Here is a 16,805-nt window from a genome sequence, read left to right on the forward strand (position 1 = left end):
CAAGGGGAGGTATAAATAATACAACATTTGAATGTCATGAGGTTGGTGAGGAGCAAGGGATTCATTCTATAGAGGAGAAATCATTGAAACACAGTTTTCTCAACCATATAATAAAAGGTTTGGGTGAGGCTGTCCCTCAGGATCCCCTCAGCTCTAAACATCTGTGATCCAACAGAACAAAGTGAAGGCAAGTGATTCTCAAGGAATCTTCCCTAAGGGCTTATTACCAGAGACTTGAGGTTGGGCAAATGCACCTTGTATTCCTTCAAATTCCTCTTCTATGGCACTCGAGGTCTAAAAAAAGAATAAAAGAAAAGCAAAGAAAGCAGGTTCACTGGAGGCAGATATATTAAAAGATCAATAATTTGTTGATGTTTTGAAATCTTAAAAATCTTCATAAGATCCTTGCATCTTTATAGAAAAAGTACAAACTTGCTTCCTAGACATTAAGTACTTATCTGTACCATATGTCCCCTCCTCGGTAAGTCCTCCCTCACCTCCCATTGTGAAGAGGAATTAAATGACTGCCCCTCCTTATATCACTATCCCTATATATCCCAATCTTCCAACAAAGATGTTTTGGTTCTTGGGAGCTTTATCAGAAGAGCTAAAGAAGGTTTAAAAGATAGCCAGGTCTGCAAAATTATGAGGTGAGAAGTCAGAATAATGGTTCCTTTTGGAAGAGGCAGTAACTGGAAGGGAGCATAAGGGGTCTTTGGGGGACTAGTAATGTTTCGTTTCCTTTTCTTCAAACAGGGTCTTGCCATGTTGCTCAAGCTATTCTCAAACTCCTGCGCTCAAGCAATCTTCCCACCTCAGCCTCCTAAAGTATTGGAATTATAGACATGAGCCACCACACCTGGCTGAAATTATACCTTTGATGCATCCTAGAATTCTCAGCAGTCAAATGCTGTGATTGACACATACAATCCTCCCTTTCCTCCACCCCACCTTTCGTATTAGTAAAAGGTCCCAAAAAGGTGCCAGGTTAGGAGGGAGGTAGGGTAGAAAATAAGTAAATGAGAGAATACAATAAAATTCACTTTACAAATGAAAATACTTTATATGGCAGGTTCTTAGAAAAGCTGGGCAGATTCCCAAGAAAACTTGGTGTATTGGACAGTCTTATATTTGTTGCTGAACGCTTGCCTCAATCCTGGCTCTCCTGTCACTAAAACTTGGCAGTCTGGAGTTTATTCCCTACATCTGCAGAACACCAGTCTTCCTCAGAGAGAGGAATGATAGCCTTGTCTCTTACAATAGGAAGAATATGTGAATTAGGTAGCATGAATTAAAATGTTTTGGAAAAAAAGTACAAAGCGCTGTATAAATGCAGTAACCACAATTTTGGTAGAAACTGCCTATGATCTCGCATCCTCAAAGATCAAAATTTTTTCAGATGTTTCTCCAAAATGCATATGAATACATGGTTTCACATTATACTCCTGACACCAAAAAAGGTATTAAAAAACACTGATAAATAAACATTATATACTTTGACATATAAGCTATTTTTCTCAATAAAAGAATAAGCATGGAGAAAGCTAAAAATGGACTTTACCCTGAACTGTGTTTTTTACCTCTAGAGCTAAGTTTTCTTGAGCAGCCGATGAGTAAAAATATTCATGGTCTGGAGTTAAAAATTCATCTGTTATGTCCTCAGAAGACTGTGGTGAACAAGTTGATTGCGTGGACTCATTCTATTAATAATATAGGAAATCACTTTTAAGTTATTGTTCACTGTGACCAAATCTTTTTATAGTTGGATGCAGTGTTAACAAGGTTATCTAAAATTACTCAGTAGTAACCACAATTTTGGTAGAAACTGCATATGATCTCCCATCCTCAAAAATCAAAATTTTTTCATCAGTCAGTGTGACACTGTGAGCTGAATCTCCCTACCTCTTTGTGGGTGTGCCTCTGCCTTCCCTTCCCAGTGGGGAAAAGCAGCTGTGATCTCCCTGGAGTAAGCATGGAGGAATGCTAATCCTGAGCCTCAGCAGCACCATCTGCTGAATGGGTGGGGATGAGGTGACTGTCCTATTCTAATATTCTAAATAAGGAGAAAGGCCCTAGTCAACTCAAGCTGAGGACTGAATTTAAACACCTTGATCCCTCATAGGTACAGACATAGCCCATGTGTTGGCATCATCTTACAGATGAAGAGGCTTCAGCTACACATAACCTGTGAGTCCCTCAAGTATTATAGGTTAAAGGCAAGTGAAGAAGCATCATTCTAAAAACAGCAATGTAATCTCAATAATAAAAATAAAATAGCTAAAAAGTAGCAAATTTATTTATTTTTTTTCCCAAGACAGACTCTTGCTCTGTTGCCCAGCCTGGAGTGCAGTGGCCTGATCTTGGCGCACTGCAACCTCTACCTCCCAGGTTCAAGCGATTCTCCTGCCTCAGCCTCCCAAGTAGCTGGGATTACGGCAATGCGCCACCATGCCCAGCTACTTTTTATATTTTTAGTAGAGATGGAAGTTTCACTATGTTGGCCAGGCTGGTCTTGAACACCTGATCTCGTGAGCTGCGTGCCTCGGCCTCCCAAAGTGCTGGGCTTACAGGCGTGAGCCACCATGCCTGGTCTGCAAATTTATTTCTTAAGCATCTCTGCTCCATCCCCTTTTTCCTGCTTATTTTGCTATATTCAGGCTTTTATTACCACATGGCCAAATGGCTCTTCTCATTTCAGTCTTTTTTTTTTTTTTTTTTTTGAGACAGGGTCTCACTCCACTTCAGTGGGCCAATCACAGCTTATTGCAGCCTCGAACTCCTGGGCTCAAGCGATCCTCCTGCCTAAGCCTCCCAAGTAGCTGAGACTACATACAGGTGCACACCACCATGCCTGGCTAGTTTTTACTTTTTTTAAAATACAGGGTTTCACTCTGGCCCCCAGGCTGGAGTGCAGGGATGTGATCATGGCTTACTGAAGCCTCAACCTCCCCAGGCTCAGGTGATCCTCCCACTTCAGCCTTTCAAGTAGCTGGGCATACAGGCATGCACCATGTCCAGCTAACTTTTGTATCTTTAGTAGAGATGGGGTCTTGCCATGTTGCCCAGGCTGGTCTCGAACTCCTGGGCTGAAGCAATCTGCCCACCTTGGCCTACCAAAGTGCTGGGATTACAGGAGTAAGCCACTGTGCTTAGCTGATTTTTACATTTTTTGTAGGCAGGGTCATACCAGGCCCAGCCTGGTCTTGAACTCCCGGCTTTAAGCGATCCTCCCACTTCAGCCTCCCAATGTGCTGGAATACCAGGTGTGTGCCACTATACCCAACTTTCAGAACTCTCTTGGCAGAGATTTTGTGACTAATTTCCTTTGACACTACTTTTGCCACATGCTTCCCTTCCTGTGCACTTAACGGCTGCTCCCCTTTACCTCTCATAAAACTGAATTTGAGTCCTGACCACCTGCAGATATTCCCTACTTTCCTGCCTAGGCCTGCTTTTCCAGCTCAGCCAGTATGCTTAATATGACTATTCTTCCAGCCCTCATGTGAGAGAAAGGATAAGTTGATCTTATGAATGGTTTGTATGCTATGATTAAATACCATAGGTCAAAAGACCTCACATTTTATCACTACTGTTTTCATATATCATTCTCAATTGCTGTCTATATTCTTTAGATGATTGCAGCCCCATGTCAATGACAATAAAAATAAATGTTGGTGTCTTAGTCTGGCTGGGCTATGGCCTAAAGTGGGTTAAAGCCCCGAAGCAAGGCTGTCACTGCAGTGCAAATGCAAATGGGTCCTGCTGAGGCACAGTTTTCAGGCACAAACACATGGCTTCCACTGAGTTGGGAGCTGAGTTTGGCCCTTAGAGGATATTCCAGGTGAAGGCACGCTCATAGCAACCCTGCCCTTGGTTTTTCCTACTCCTACTGGACCTCAGTCACCTGCTGGGGCAGGAGCTTTGCCCCAGTTTTGTTTACCCAACTATACCAGAAACTCAAGTGCCAAAGCTGAATCTGACACTTTCCTGTGCTCTCCCCAATCTCCAGGATACACAACTCATTGAGATGAACTGACTTAAAAAGTATCAGACAGAAGGAAAGATTATATTCATGTCAGTGACATAAAGGCACATGCTCCAGCCAAAAAGAACTACTATAGATATTATTTTGATGTCATAGCATAACAACAGCTCAGTTCTACCTTAACAGATCCTTGGGTTCGGCTTGGCTCTCCAGACAGTATTACTTACACTGTAAGATTTCTCAAAGGCCACCAATGCATCAGAACTTGCTTGAAAATCTTCACTATGCTCTGGTTGTTCATTTTGTCCAGGAGATGGGTGACTGATACCTAATGATTATAACACAATCAGGGCCAAAGTCATTCAGTGATATTCAGACAGCATGAAAGAGGATAAAGGTGGCATGAGAGAAGAGATGTATACATATTCTGCCAAAAGTGGCTATGTCCCATATGTTAGGTTCAGTCCAGAGAGTAGAGACTGTTAGTTTAGCCTGACCCCAAAATGCAGCCCTGGATCATCCATCCTTTTGCCCACCATTCGAGAGTGATGTTTGACAAGAAACAGATTCTAAATACAAATACTACCTAAGCCAATAGATTTTCTACCTAAGACAAATGACAATTTTAGATGTACCTTTCCTTGACTTACAAACAACTATGAAACAATATTCCAAGCTCTGATTGTAAGCAAATTACCAAGTGAAAATATATGGCCTTCATTTTTTTAACCTGTAAATCTATAAACTGATGACAATAAATATTATGTGTCTCTAGGTTCCTCCAGCATAGACTCTCTGGAAAAATTTAATGCCAGCTTAGAATACATTCTAAATAAATTCTGGGAGAATTTACTTACAGCTTAGCGTACAATGCAGAGATATGGGCAGTAGGCAGTGGTGGCCCACCTCTATCCCCAGGTAAAGAAGTCTGATTCCTCACCAGGATCAGAGTTGGTATGTGATTATTTTACTTCCTTTGGACAAAGGGGCCTGTTTCAGTAATGTAAAAACTGATCAATGTCTGGATCTATCTGCCTGGGGGAAATGCAATGACATATAGAGTATACTGCTTTCCCCTGGAATTCAAGGTTCCCAGAAAAGTAGGAAAGGAGAGAGGACCAAGCCAAAAAAAAAAAAATATATATATATAGGAAGGTTTACCTTTTTGAGAGCTGATAACTTTTTTTTTTTTTGATAGGGTCTCACTATCACCCAATCTGTAGTGCAGTAGTGGTCACAACTCACTGCAACCTCCGCCTCTCAGGTTCAAGTGATCCTCCCACCTCAGCCTCTTGGATAGCTGGAACTACAGGCATGTGCCATCATGCCCAGCTAATTTTGTGTGTGTGTTTGTTTTTGTAGAGACCGGGTTTCATCATGCTGACCAGCCTGGTCCCAAATTCCTGGGATCAGGCAATCTGCTCAACCTCAGCCTCCCAAAGTGCTGGAATTACAGGCTGAGCCACCTTGCCCAACCAATCACTTGATCGAGTTCGCCTATCCTAATTCCCGAAATAAACTTACTGAAGAAGCTTTGAGGCCCAGGCTGTCTGCCACGCTGGTCACTGTCACAGTCACTGTTGCCCATCTTGTCAAACTTGCCATTTCCTCTGGGCTCATCATTTTCCCTATGATATTCAACAACTCGCTTCGAATCCATGTTTTCAGCGTTCCTAATGGGGGGCTGCAGCAGGGCATTGGGCTCATTTTCAGCCTTGCTCTCTAAAGTCAAACTATTCTGAGGATGCCAAGGAGGTACTGTAAGCTGCCCAGTAGCTGCTTTCTCTGCCATTTCTTTCACCTCCACTGGGCACAAGAGAAAGCAGTATTTAAAACATCGTTGTAAGCATTGGAAACACAGGCTTTCATTTAAAAGAAATATATAATACTATTATAACTCATACTGTAGCAATAACTGCCTTTTTATAGTTGCCTCATCCTTAGTTTGCTCTGTTTGGCTTGAATAGGAGGTGAGGGGAGAAACAGATGACAGAGAGAGAGAGAAGGGAATTTCAGTTAGTTATCCCCAACAACAGCCCTTGTTGCTGACTTCCAAGGTGAGAGGCAGCAAAAAACTTACAGATAGACCCTCTTCCTGAGAAGTTTTAACAAGAAAAATGACATCTCAAGTTCATTCTGTAATAACAGAAAGGATTCTATTTGAGTTTGCCTAGTCTTTCCAAACTATCCTGAGCTTATATTTTTGGAGTCCATATATATATGCATGTTTTCATTTCAAAATTTCTACACTTCCGCTAATGTCACTTATGACTAGTATTAAAAATAGACATTATATCCTTTAAGCCTACAAGAGAAAACATACAAAGGATAACGCCCACAGGATTTAAGACTGACATTGCATACTCTCCACTTGAATAATGTGATATAGTAAATATCTATGTAGCAGTTCCTCAAATAATGTCATTTTATTCAACATTGTTTCATTATAACTATGATGAGAAAAAAGAACAATAAATTCCCAGTTGGGGCCACTGTCTGTGTGGCACTTGCACATTCTCCCCATATCTGCATGGGTTCTCTCCAGGTAGTCCGCTTTCTTCCCACATCCTAAAGATGTGCACGTTAGGTGAACTAGTGTGTCAAAACAGCCCCAGTCTGTGTGAGTGGGAGTGTGTGAGTATGCTCCACAATGGAATGGTGTCTGTCTAGGGCTGGATCCCTCCTTGCACCCTGAGTTGCCAGGATAGGCTCCAGCCACCTGTGACCCTGAACTAGAATAAATGGGTAATTACTTTTCTTACTTGTTTTTATTACTCTTTCTTAAATGTATATATAGCTCACATTTACTTCAATGTTTAATATTAGAAGTGATTTGGTCTTTATTTAGAAGTTGGTGATGTATTTGTGAGCAGAAATATGCTGTAGGAACTTAACTCTTGTTCACATCAATTAGCCTATGGTAAAATTGGTTTTGTCATACATCATTTTGCTTAAAGTCATTGTCGTTTCCTATTAACATATTAAATAAGGACTGACTGTATTGTGTACTGTTTTATTACATTGCTTATACAGTATACATTTATATAATAGAAATATTTCCTATAAAGTCTAGAAATTTTTAAAAAAGCATTTCCCTTCTGAAGGCTGTAATCAAAAGGGCCCTGCTTTTAAAACGAAATTATATAATAAAAGAAAAAACTTCAAAGGACATTGCTATGGTTCTAAATGTGCATCACAGGTTGTGTACTTAGAAATATCAACCACATTAGAAATATACTTTAAATTTCATTTTGACTAATGAAACCCATGACTTTATACTCACTTTTCCATTTTAAGTGTACCTCTCCATCATCTTTATTTCTGGATTCTGCATTATAGATTTCAGAAGAAACAGGTTCCATACTCATCCTGAATTGCATGGGTTTTTTGGAGGTGAGGCGAGCAGAGTGAACACAAACACATCAGTTTGCTCAAGGTCCTGACAGAACCCAAAGCCCAACCAGCCCATCCAGGGGACCTATTCCCTACACCATGAACCATTCCTAGAGTTGCACTGACCCCACTGCACCAGCAGAGGGCACAAGACTCCACCCCACCCCGACCCCCACCCCCAACCCCACTGCCAGTTTCCAGCCAGCAAGGATCCTTACCTGGTAAAATCCTGGTGAGAGCTGGGTGACACAGAAGGTCCCTGCCAGTGGCTTGACAGAGTGAAGAGTGCACTATTAAGTCGTGTGGCTTTGGCCTGGGCAGTGGACTCTCTAGGTCTTCCTTGGCTAAGAAACGAAAGGACTGAATTATAAGATCTCCAAGGGCGATTTTATTTTCTAAATTTAGATTTCATGATCAAAGTGTTCTTGGGAGATTTTCAGAGGTAGAAGAAACCCACAGTTGAAGCAAATTTTCACAAGACACAATCCCTGGGCTGTTGCAGAGCCCTCCCCTGCAAATGCCACAAATGCCAGGTGATGGTTCGGATGAGGGATCTGCTCTTGCCATTCCATCAGAATTCTCTGATAACAGGCCCACCTTCATATCAGTGACAGCACAATAATATTTGTAGTTGTTGAGACGGAGTCTCGGTCTGTCACCCAGGCTGGAGTGTAGTGGTGTGATCTCTATTCATTGCAACATCCACCTCCCAGGTTCAAGCAATTCTCGTGCCTCAGTCTCCCGAGTAGCTGGTATTACAGGTGCACACCACCATGCTCAGCTAATTTTTGTATTTCTAGTAAAGATGGGGTTTTGCCATGTTACCCAGGCTGGTCTCAAACTCCTGATCTCAAGTGATCCACTCACCCTGGCCTCCCAAAGTGCTAGGATTACAGGTGTGAGCCACCATGCCTGGCCTAACATTTGTAAAAACAGTCTTATGGCACCAGGGATCCTGAAGAACATTCAGAGACCTTCAGTCTAGTCCCACTGAATTCTAGACCCTGACCTACCATTAGGTTACTATCTGACTTTGGCAAGCATCAATCTCTCTAGGCCGAGGCTTCCTCATTTGCAACACAAGGGAGTATTTTTTTCCTTTAAATATCCCAAAACTAACCAGGTATAGTGGCTCAGGTCTGTAGTCTCAGCTATTTTGGAGGCTAAGGCAGAAGGATTACTTGAGCCCAGGAAGTCAAGAATAGCTTGGGCAACATAGTAAAACCCTGTCTCCAGAAAAAAAATAAATAAAGTTTATAAATATCTCATGAACATATACATTTTATCATCTATTCAATTAACTTTTCAAAAATGTATGATATGACTGGGCACAGTGGCTGACACCTGAAATGCTAGCACTTTGGGAGGCTGGCACAGGCGGAGGCCAGGAGTTGAGGCCACCTGGCCAACATGCTGAAAACTCTCTACTAAAAAAAAAAAAATTAGCTGGGCATGGTGGTGCATGCCTGTAATATCAGCTCTTCCAGTGGCTCAGGTATGAGAATTGCTTCAACCTGGGAGGCAGAGGTTACAGTGAGCTGAGATCACACCACTGCACTCCAGTCTGGGTGACAAAGCAAGACTCTTATCTCCAAAGAAAAAAAAGTATGTGCTCTGTGGCACAGATATGAGTTCCCTATTATCTAGAATGCCCTATTCACCAGGGGACCAGAAAGCAGAGAGACTGCTGAATCAGAGAGGGCAGATCTGATCAGCTTCCTTTTTAAAAAAATAAATTTTTTTGGAGACAGAGTCTCACTCTGTCACCCAGGCTGGAGTACAGTGGCTCAGTCACAGATCACTTACTGCAGGCTCAACTTTCTGGGCTCCAGTGATCCTCCCACCTCAGCCTCCCAAGAAGTTGAGACCACAGGCACCTGCCACCACAGCCAGCTAATTTTTGCATTTTTGGTAGAGATGAAGTCACACCATGTTTGTTGCCCAGGGTGGTCTCAAACTCCCAGACTTCAAGCAACCCTCCCACCTTGGCCCCATAAAGTGAACTGAAATTGGTCAGGTGCAGTGGCTCATGCCTGTAATCCCAACTCTTTGGGAGGCTGAGGTGGGCAAAACATGAAGTCAAGTGATCGAGACCATGCTGGTCAACATGGTGAAACCCTGTCTCTACTAAAAATACAAAAATTAGCTGGGTGTGGTGCCACGCGCCTGTAGTCTCAGCTACTTGGTATGCTGAGGCAGGAGAATTGCTTGAACCCAGGAGGCAGAGGTTGTGGTGAGCTGAGATCGCACCACTGCACTCCAGCCTGGAGACAGCAAGACTCCATGTCAAAAAAAAAAAAAAAAAAAGTGGGTGAACTGAAACTGTGCCACTGCAAGGAAGTCTGAGCCTCAGAGTAAGACCCTGTCTTAAAATGGAAAAAAAAAAATCACTGGAATGTTCAAACCCTTTGACCAAGTAATTCTGCTTCTGAGAATCTATCCTGAGGAAATAATCCAAAATGCAAAAAAAAGTATTATTTACAAGTAACTGTGTCCCTATTCAAAATAGAATAAAAATGAAACAACCTTAAATTCAACAATAGGTGAAATCCAACAATTTTTGTTGCTGTTTGAGAGAGTCTCATTCTCTCCCCCAAGCTGGAATGCGGTGGCATAATTATGGCACTGCAGCCTTGACCTCCCCAGGCTCAGGTGATCCTCCCACCTCAGTCTCCCAAGTAGCTGGGTGTACAGGCGCACACCACCATGCCTGGCTAATGTTTTGTACAGACAGGGTTTTTGCCACGTTGCCCAGGGTGGTCTCCAATTCCTGGGCTCAAGTGATCTGCCTGCCTTGGCCTCCCAAAGTGCTGGAATTACAGGTGGGAGCCACCTCATCCAGCCCAACAATTCCAAAATAAGTTTACAAGGCTTTTTGTTTCTTGTTTTTTTTTTTTTAGTAACATAGAGTAATGCTCATGTTCTAATCTAAAGTGGAAAAGCAGGATATAAAATTGCCTACACATATCATAATTGTCACTTTATCTTTTTTAAGCATACAAAAAGACTAGAGAAATAGGTAGAAAAATGTTAAACTTTCCTTTGGTCTGTTTTTTATACTTTTGAGGAAAGAGGGTGCCAAGCAGGAGAGGCCACAATTATGGGTGTTCTTTGTCATCTAATGGCTATGTCATCCCATCTGCTTCTATCAGTGGTGTGAGTGCCAAATGCTCTGATGCCAGCTAGGTAGTTCTTCATTATTCCCTTCATAGGAATATATACTAATCTGAAATGTCTAGCCAGGCCCGGTGGCTCAAGCTTGTAATCCCAGCACTTTGGTAGGCCAAGGTGGGCGGATCACCTGAGGTCGGGAGTTTGAGACCAGGCTGACCAACATGGAGAAACCCCCTCTCTACTAAAAAATACAAAATCAGTCAGGTGTGGTGGCACATGCCTGTAATCCCAGCTACTCGGGAGGCTGAGGCAGGAGAATCGCTTGAACTTGGGACGTGGAGGTTTCAGTGAGCTGAGATCTCACCATTGCACTCCAGCATGGGGAACAAAAGTAAAACTCAGTCTCAAAAAAATGTAATTAATTAATTAATATAATTAAATGTCTGGACAGCTTCCTTCATTCTCCCTTACGTACATATTTACCAACATGAAACAGCAAACTTGTCATTAGTCTCAGTCACCAATAGGGGGAGGAATAAAAAGTTCTTTTTTTTTTCCCAGGAGAACTGACTTGAAAGTTGTGGATTAGTGCTGCCATTTATCCACAGAAAAGAAAAACTAAAACTGATATATTAGTCTACCTTGAAAAACATTTATTGCTCCTTTAGTAAGTCCCTTACTTATAATACCTAATTAAATTTAAACCAAAAAAATTTAAATTTTTTTAAAATTAAAAAAAATTACCACACACCAAATAAATTTGTTTTATTTAAGTTCTTTATTTATGTATTATTATTTTTGAGTCAGAGTCTCGCTCTGTTGCCAAGGCTGAAGTGCAGTGGCACCATCTTGGCTCACTGCAACCTCTGCCTCCTGGGTTCAAGGGATTCTCAAGCTTCCACCCCCCAAGTAGCTGGGATTACAGGCACCTGCCACCACATCTGGCTAATTTTTGTATTTTTTTTCTCACACAGAAAATAATTTGGTTCCAATGCAATTTTTGTATTTTTAGTAGAGACAGTTTCATCATGTTGGCCAGGCTGTTCTCGAACTCCTGATCTCAAGTGATCCACCCACCCCGGCCTCCCAAAGTGCTAGGATTACAGGCATGACCTACCACGCTCAGCCTGTTTTACTTATTTAAAACTCAGCATGTGTGTATGTATGAATATATGTGTGTGTGTGTGTGTGTGTTTATATATATATATATATATAAACACATACATCCATGAATAGATGTATATATGCATATATGTGTGGATCAATATATGCATATATGTATGAATATATTATATATATGTGTATGAATATATATATATACAAACATACACACACTCTTCTTCCAGTGATCTGCGCTAAAGACAATTTGTTTCATTCATCTGGCTGGAAATCACACACCCCAGAGTAATAGTGATGCTGTTCAACTCTCCCTCTGGAGTCAGTGACACTTTAAACAACCTTGGTTTCCAATTAGTTTGGCTTGTGGAGCACTGGTAAATGGAATACCTGGTGTTTGTTTTTGTAAGAAAAACTATCTGTGCAGTTGTGGACAGGCAAGATGCTTTGCTTCTGACAATTGATGAGTTCCTTCTGATTCACCTGCCAGCCACTTCGGCTTTGATGCTTCCTCATGTTCCCATTACACTGCTCTTCCCACTCACTCAGTGGAAGAACCTGCCAATCTGCATTGCTCTACCTCATCACTCACAGTCCTTTTGTCACTAGACATAGGAAGATCACCGAGTGGGCTCAGAGACACAGAGAAGTCTAAAGGCATGGTGACATTAAGAACAACAAAATGTTGACGCACCTATTGGTATTTTGGATGCTGCTTCTCTCCAAACTGTCCTTAGCCCCTTGAGTGGGCTGAAATTGTTGATCTGTGTTCTGTTTTCCAGGGTTGCAAAGAGTTGACAGCTTAAAAAGCAATAAACATGTTTTAGTACTTTGATGAGAGAATTCCCATTCTCTTCACTCTCACACTATTTTCAAAGCCATTCTTGCTAAATGTATAGAAATAACCAGACCTACCAGGATTTCCCTTCGCATGTTTCCTATCTAATAACCCATCTCTTATCTGGAGGTGTTTACTCAGAAATGTTGGTCTCCAGGAACCTAGCCCAGACAGGGCACAAATGGAGAATAAGCAGACAATGTAGAAATTTAAAAAGCCAAACATTGTCCTGAGCGTTTTCCTCCTCCTATATAAATATGAAGCAAGAAGATCTTTGTAGCAGGAGTCATGGGCCTTGGGGTGTAGTCTAAGTGTTATTCGGACTAACCTAAGAGAATCTTTTTCTTTTCTTTTTTTTTTTTTTTTTTTTTTTTAGACAGGGCCTCACTCTGCTGCCCAGACTGGAGTACAGTGATGTGATCTCGGCTCACTGCAACCTCCGCCTCCCAGGCTCAAGAGATTCTCATGCCTCAGCCTCCTGAATAGCTGGGATTATAGGCGACGGCCACTACCTCGCCGCTAATTTTTGTATTTCTAATAGAGATGGGTTTTCACCATGTTGGCCAGGCTGGTCACAAACTCCTGGCCTCAAATGATCCATCCGCCAGAGCCTCCCAAAGTGCTGGGATTACCAGGGTCACTGCACCCTGCCATTAAGACAATCTTGCACTTTAGTTTCCTCATCCATAAAATAAGAACAATAATACCTACCAGTGAGGATGCTATGAAAATAAAATATAATACAATAAAGGTTACAATACTTAGGAAATAGCAGAAGTAAAACAAATGAAAGTCTATGCTCTTTATTCAAGAGTCTTTTGGCTCTGCTTATCCCAATTTTAACATAATTTTAAGAAACTTAATTAACTATATTTCCTTGCCTACAGCAAATTAAAGCAATAAATGTGGAGTTTGGAGATGGCAGCAAGATGTTTAAAAGTGAGAGGAGGCACAAAAAATTACTACATGCTCCCTGAAGCTCCAAAGGCCTTTGTATGGGCAAACATGCTCCTTAGTGGAAGCTTAAGATAGCACTGTATCATGATGCTTCACCATAACAGATGTTCAGAAAAATACCACTGTCACTAAGGAAAGGTTAGAATATGTTTAGAATATAATCAAAATGGACATTTAGAATGTAATGAAGTTTGTAATGTTTTCATTCAGTATAATTAAAATTTTAAGAACTAAGAAATTAAAGAAATAAACTTGAATTGTCTGAAACATTTATTTAGATGGAGATGGCTTTTTCCCTGATGCTAGAAAAAGAGGGTGACATCTTTAAAGAAAAAATAAACATGGTAGCTTTTTTTTTTTTAAAGACGGGGTCTTGCTCCATCGCCAGGCTGGAGTGCAGTGTCTCGATCTCAGCTCACTGCAACCTCTGCTTCCCGGTTTCAAGCAATTCTCCTGCCTCAGCCTCCCTAGTAGCTGGGATTACAGGTGCCCATACCACACCCGGCTAATTTTTGTATTTTTTTTGTAGAGACGGGGTTTCACCATGTTGGCCAGGATGGTCTCACTCTCCTGACCTTGTGATGTGCCTGCCTCAGCCTCCCAAAGTGCTAGGATTACAGGCGTGAGCCACTGTGCCCATCTGGTATGGATTTATGTCCTATGTACCAGTAGACGGTTTCCAGCAGTAGCCACCATCAATTCCCTCCCTCCTGTCCACCCTGCCACGCTAAGTCTATTTCCCCACCCATTGAAACTGGGCTGGCCTCGTGACTTTCTCTGACCAACAGAAAGCAGAGAAAGTGACACAGTCCTAGGGTCAGAACTAACTTTTAAGAGGCCTGGTAATTTTAGCTTTCACTTGCAAAGTCATGCTGTAGAGAAGCTTGGGTGAGACTATTTATTGAATGATGACAAGTCAAGTGCTAAGAGAGGCCACCTGGAGGAGCTCAAAGTACCAGACAGGTAAGTAGAACCTCCAGCTGACCCCAATCAAGTGAATGATGCCAGCCAATGGCCATGTGGAACAGAAGAACCACTCAAGTAAACCCTGTCAAATTCCTGACCCACAGAATTGTGAGAAATAATAAACTATTGTTATTTTAAGCCACTAGGTTTTGGGCTTTGCTGTTGTTGTTACACATCAATAGATAATGAAAACATAATATATTAAAGTTATTTCAGGCTTGGCGTGATGGCTCACGCCTGTAATCTCAGCACTTTAGGAGGCCGAGGCGGACGGATCACCAGGTCAGGAGTTTGAGACCAGCCTAGCCAATATGATGAAACCCCGTCTCTACTAAAAATACAAAAATTAGCCAGGCATGGTGATGCGTGCCTGTAGTCCCAGCTACTTGGGAGGCTGTGGCAGAGGAATTGCTTGAACCTGGGAGGCAGAGGCTGCAGTGAGCCGAGATTGTGCCACTGCACTCCAGCCTCTTTGACAGAATGAGATTCTGTCTCAAAAAAAAAAAAGTTATTTCTAATAGTTTCTAGCAAACTCTAACTTTCTATGGAAACAGAAATATTAGGATATAAATAAATTATTTGTGTCTTTTTTTTTAATAGGGTCTCACTTTGTTGTCTGTGCCAGAGTGCAGTGATATGATTTCAGCTCACTGCAATCTCGACTTCCCAAGCTCAGGCGATCCTCCCACCTCAGCCTCCCGAGTAGCTGGGACTACAGGCATGTGCCACCATGCCCAGCTAATTTTGATATCTTTTGTAGAAACAGGGTTTAGCTATGTTGCCCAGGCTGGTCTTGAACTACTGGGCTCAAGCAATTCACCTCTCTTGGCCTCCCAAAGTGCTGGGATTACAGGCGTGAGCCACTCCACCTGACTGTGTCTTCTCTTTATATAAAAACAAATGACAGCTGGGCGTGGTGGCTTTTGCCTGTAATCTAAGCACTTTGGGAGGCCAAGGCAGGTGGACTGCTTGAGCTCAAGAGTTTGAGACCAGCCTGGGCAGAAGAGTGAAACCCCATCTCTATTCAAAAAATAAAAAGATAAATAAATACCGGCCGGGCATGTTGAGACCCCATCTCTACAACTCACAAAATTAGCTGGGTGTGCTGGTATGGCTTATAGTTCCAGCTACTCAGGGGTCTGTGGTGGGAGGATTTCTTGAGTCCAGAAGATTGAGGCTGCAGTGAGCCATGATAGTGCCACTTCACTCCAGAAAAAAATAAATGCCAATGCTTTTCCAAATGTTCTGAGTGAGGACTGAAGCCTAAGTTTCAGCATTGTACAATGAAAGAACAACAGACCAGGAGTCAGGAGACCTGCTCCTAACCAACCTGGCCCTTGGTAGTAGCACAGCAAGTTGAGGATAGCAGGGAGAGCTATCTGCCGTGTATAGGCAATAAAAGGGTACATTTGGCCAGGCACAGTGGCTCACATCTGTAATCCTAGCACTTTAAGAAGCTGAGGCAAGTGGATTGCCTATGGTCAGGAATTCAAGACCAGCTGGGCCAACATGGTGTAACCCTGTCTCTACTAAAAATACAAAAAATTAGCCGGGCCTGGTGGCACATGCCTGTAGTTCCAGCTACTCGGGAGGCTGAGGCAGAAGAATCATTTGAACCTGGGAGGCAGAGGTTGTAGTGAGCCGAGATCCTGCCACTATACTCCAGCCTGGGCAAAAGAACAAGACTCTGTCTCAAAATAAATAAATTTAATTTAATTTAAAAATTTAAAAGAGGGTACCCGTTAAGCAGAGAATTTTAAAACAGTAACAAAACCCAGTAAAAGTTTGCCTGCTTTTTATCGCCATGGGCTAGCAATTCTAAGTATCAGTAATAACAACTTTCTTCCAATGGGGTAGACCTCTCCTACCCCATCTGCATCTTGACATCACTGAGCTTGAGCTTCATACTCTGTAAAATGACAGAGCTAATCCATGTCTAAGAGATCTTCTGACTCTAATATTCTATAATTCAAGAGACAGCCAGCTTTCTGAGTGTGAACTTGTTCAAATTCATTCATTCATTCATTCATTCCCTCATTCCTTCACTGACCATTTATCAAGTTCCTTCTATGTACTGGGCACCGTGCTAGGTGCTGGGACATAGGGAGCCAGAGGTCAACCCTGTCCTAAGGAAGCTCACAGAGGAATCCTTCTGCAAGCTACACCTCCCAGCCAGCTCCCATGGTGTCCGCTCACCTATTCCGAGGTGTTTTCTTTGATCCACCAGGTCCCCCAGTCCCCAGTTGATATTTGAGCTACTTACGGGCAGAGTTTATGGCTTACTCATCTTCAGAACCCAGGGTCTACATAGCCTCTGGCTCTACAGATGTTTGCTGAATGAGTGAGTGAGTCACTGACTGACTGACTGACTGAATGAATGAATGAATAAGCAACTTAGAATGGAGATTAATACCTGTCCAAAATACTATATTCAAT

At 42.2% G+C, this 16,805-nt stretch overlaps 1 protein-coding gene across 19 annotated transcripts in view; it reads right to left on the minus strand.

Moving 5' to 3' along the window:
* The window catches only part of TEX14 (testis expressed 14, intercellular bridge forming factor), a 111,843-nt gene that overhangs the window by 22,267 nt on the left and 72,771 nt on the right, over positions 1-16,805 (minus strand). For 13 of the 19 annotated variants that reach the window (XM_035300644.3, XM_035300637.3, XM_035300628.3 and 10 more), the window contains 7 exons: positions 12,303-12,409; positions 7,597-7,722; positions 7,269-7,354; positions 5,510-5,791; positions 4,213-4,313; positions 1,581-1,700; positions 228-294 (listed from right to left, as the gene is read on the minus strand). In XM_035300644.3, coding sequence (XP_035156535.3) covers positions 228-294; positions 1,581-1,700; positions 4,213-4,313; positions 5,510-5,791; positions 7,269-7,354; positions 7,597-7,722; positions 12,303-12,409 — 889 coding nt within the window. The remainder of the gene's footprint in view (positions 1-227; positions 295-1,580; positions 1,701-4,212; positions 4,314-5,509; positions 5,792-7,268; positions 7,355-7,596; positions 7,723-12,302; positions 12,410-16,805) is intronic. The other 6 variants (XM_035300641.3, XM_035300632.3, XM_035300635.3 and 3 more) reach the window with 2 other exon arrangements.

This window comes from Callithrix jacchus, chromosome 5, assembly GCF_049354715.1.
Source record: "Callithrix jacchus isolate 240 chromosome 5, calJac240_pri, whole genome shotgun sequence".
Classification (NCBI taxonomy): Eukaryota; Metazoa; Chordata; class Mammalia; order Primates; family Cebidae; genus Callithrix; species Callithrix jacchus.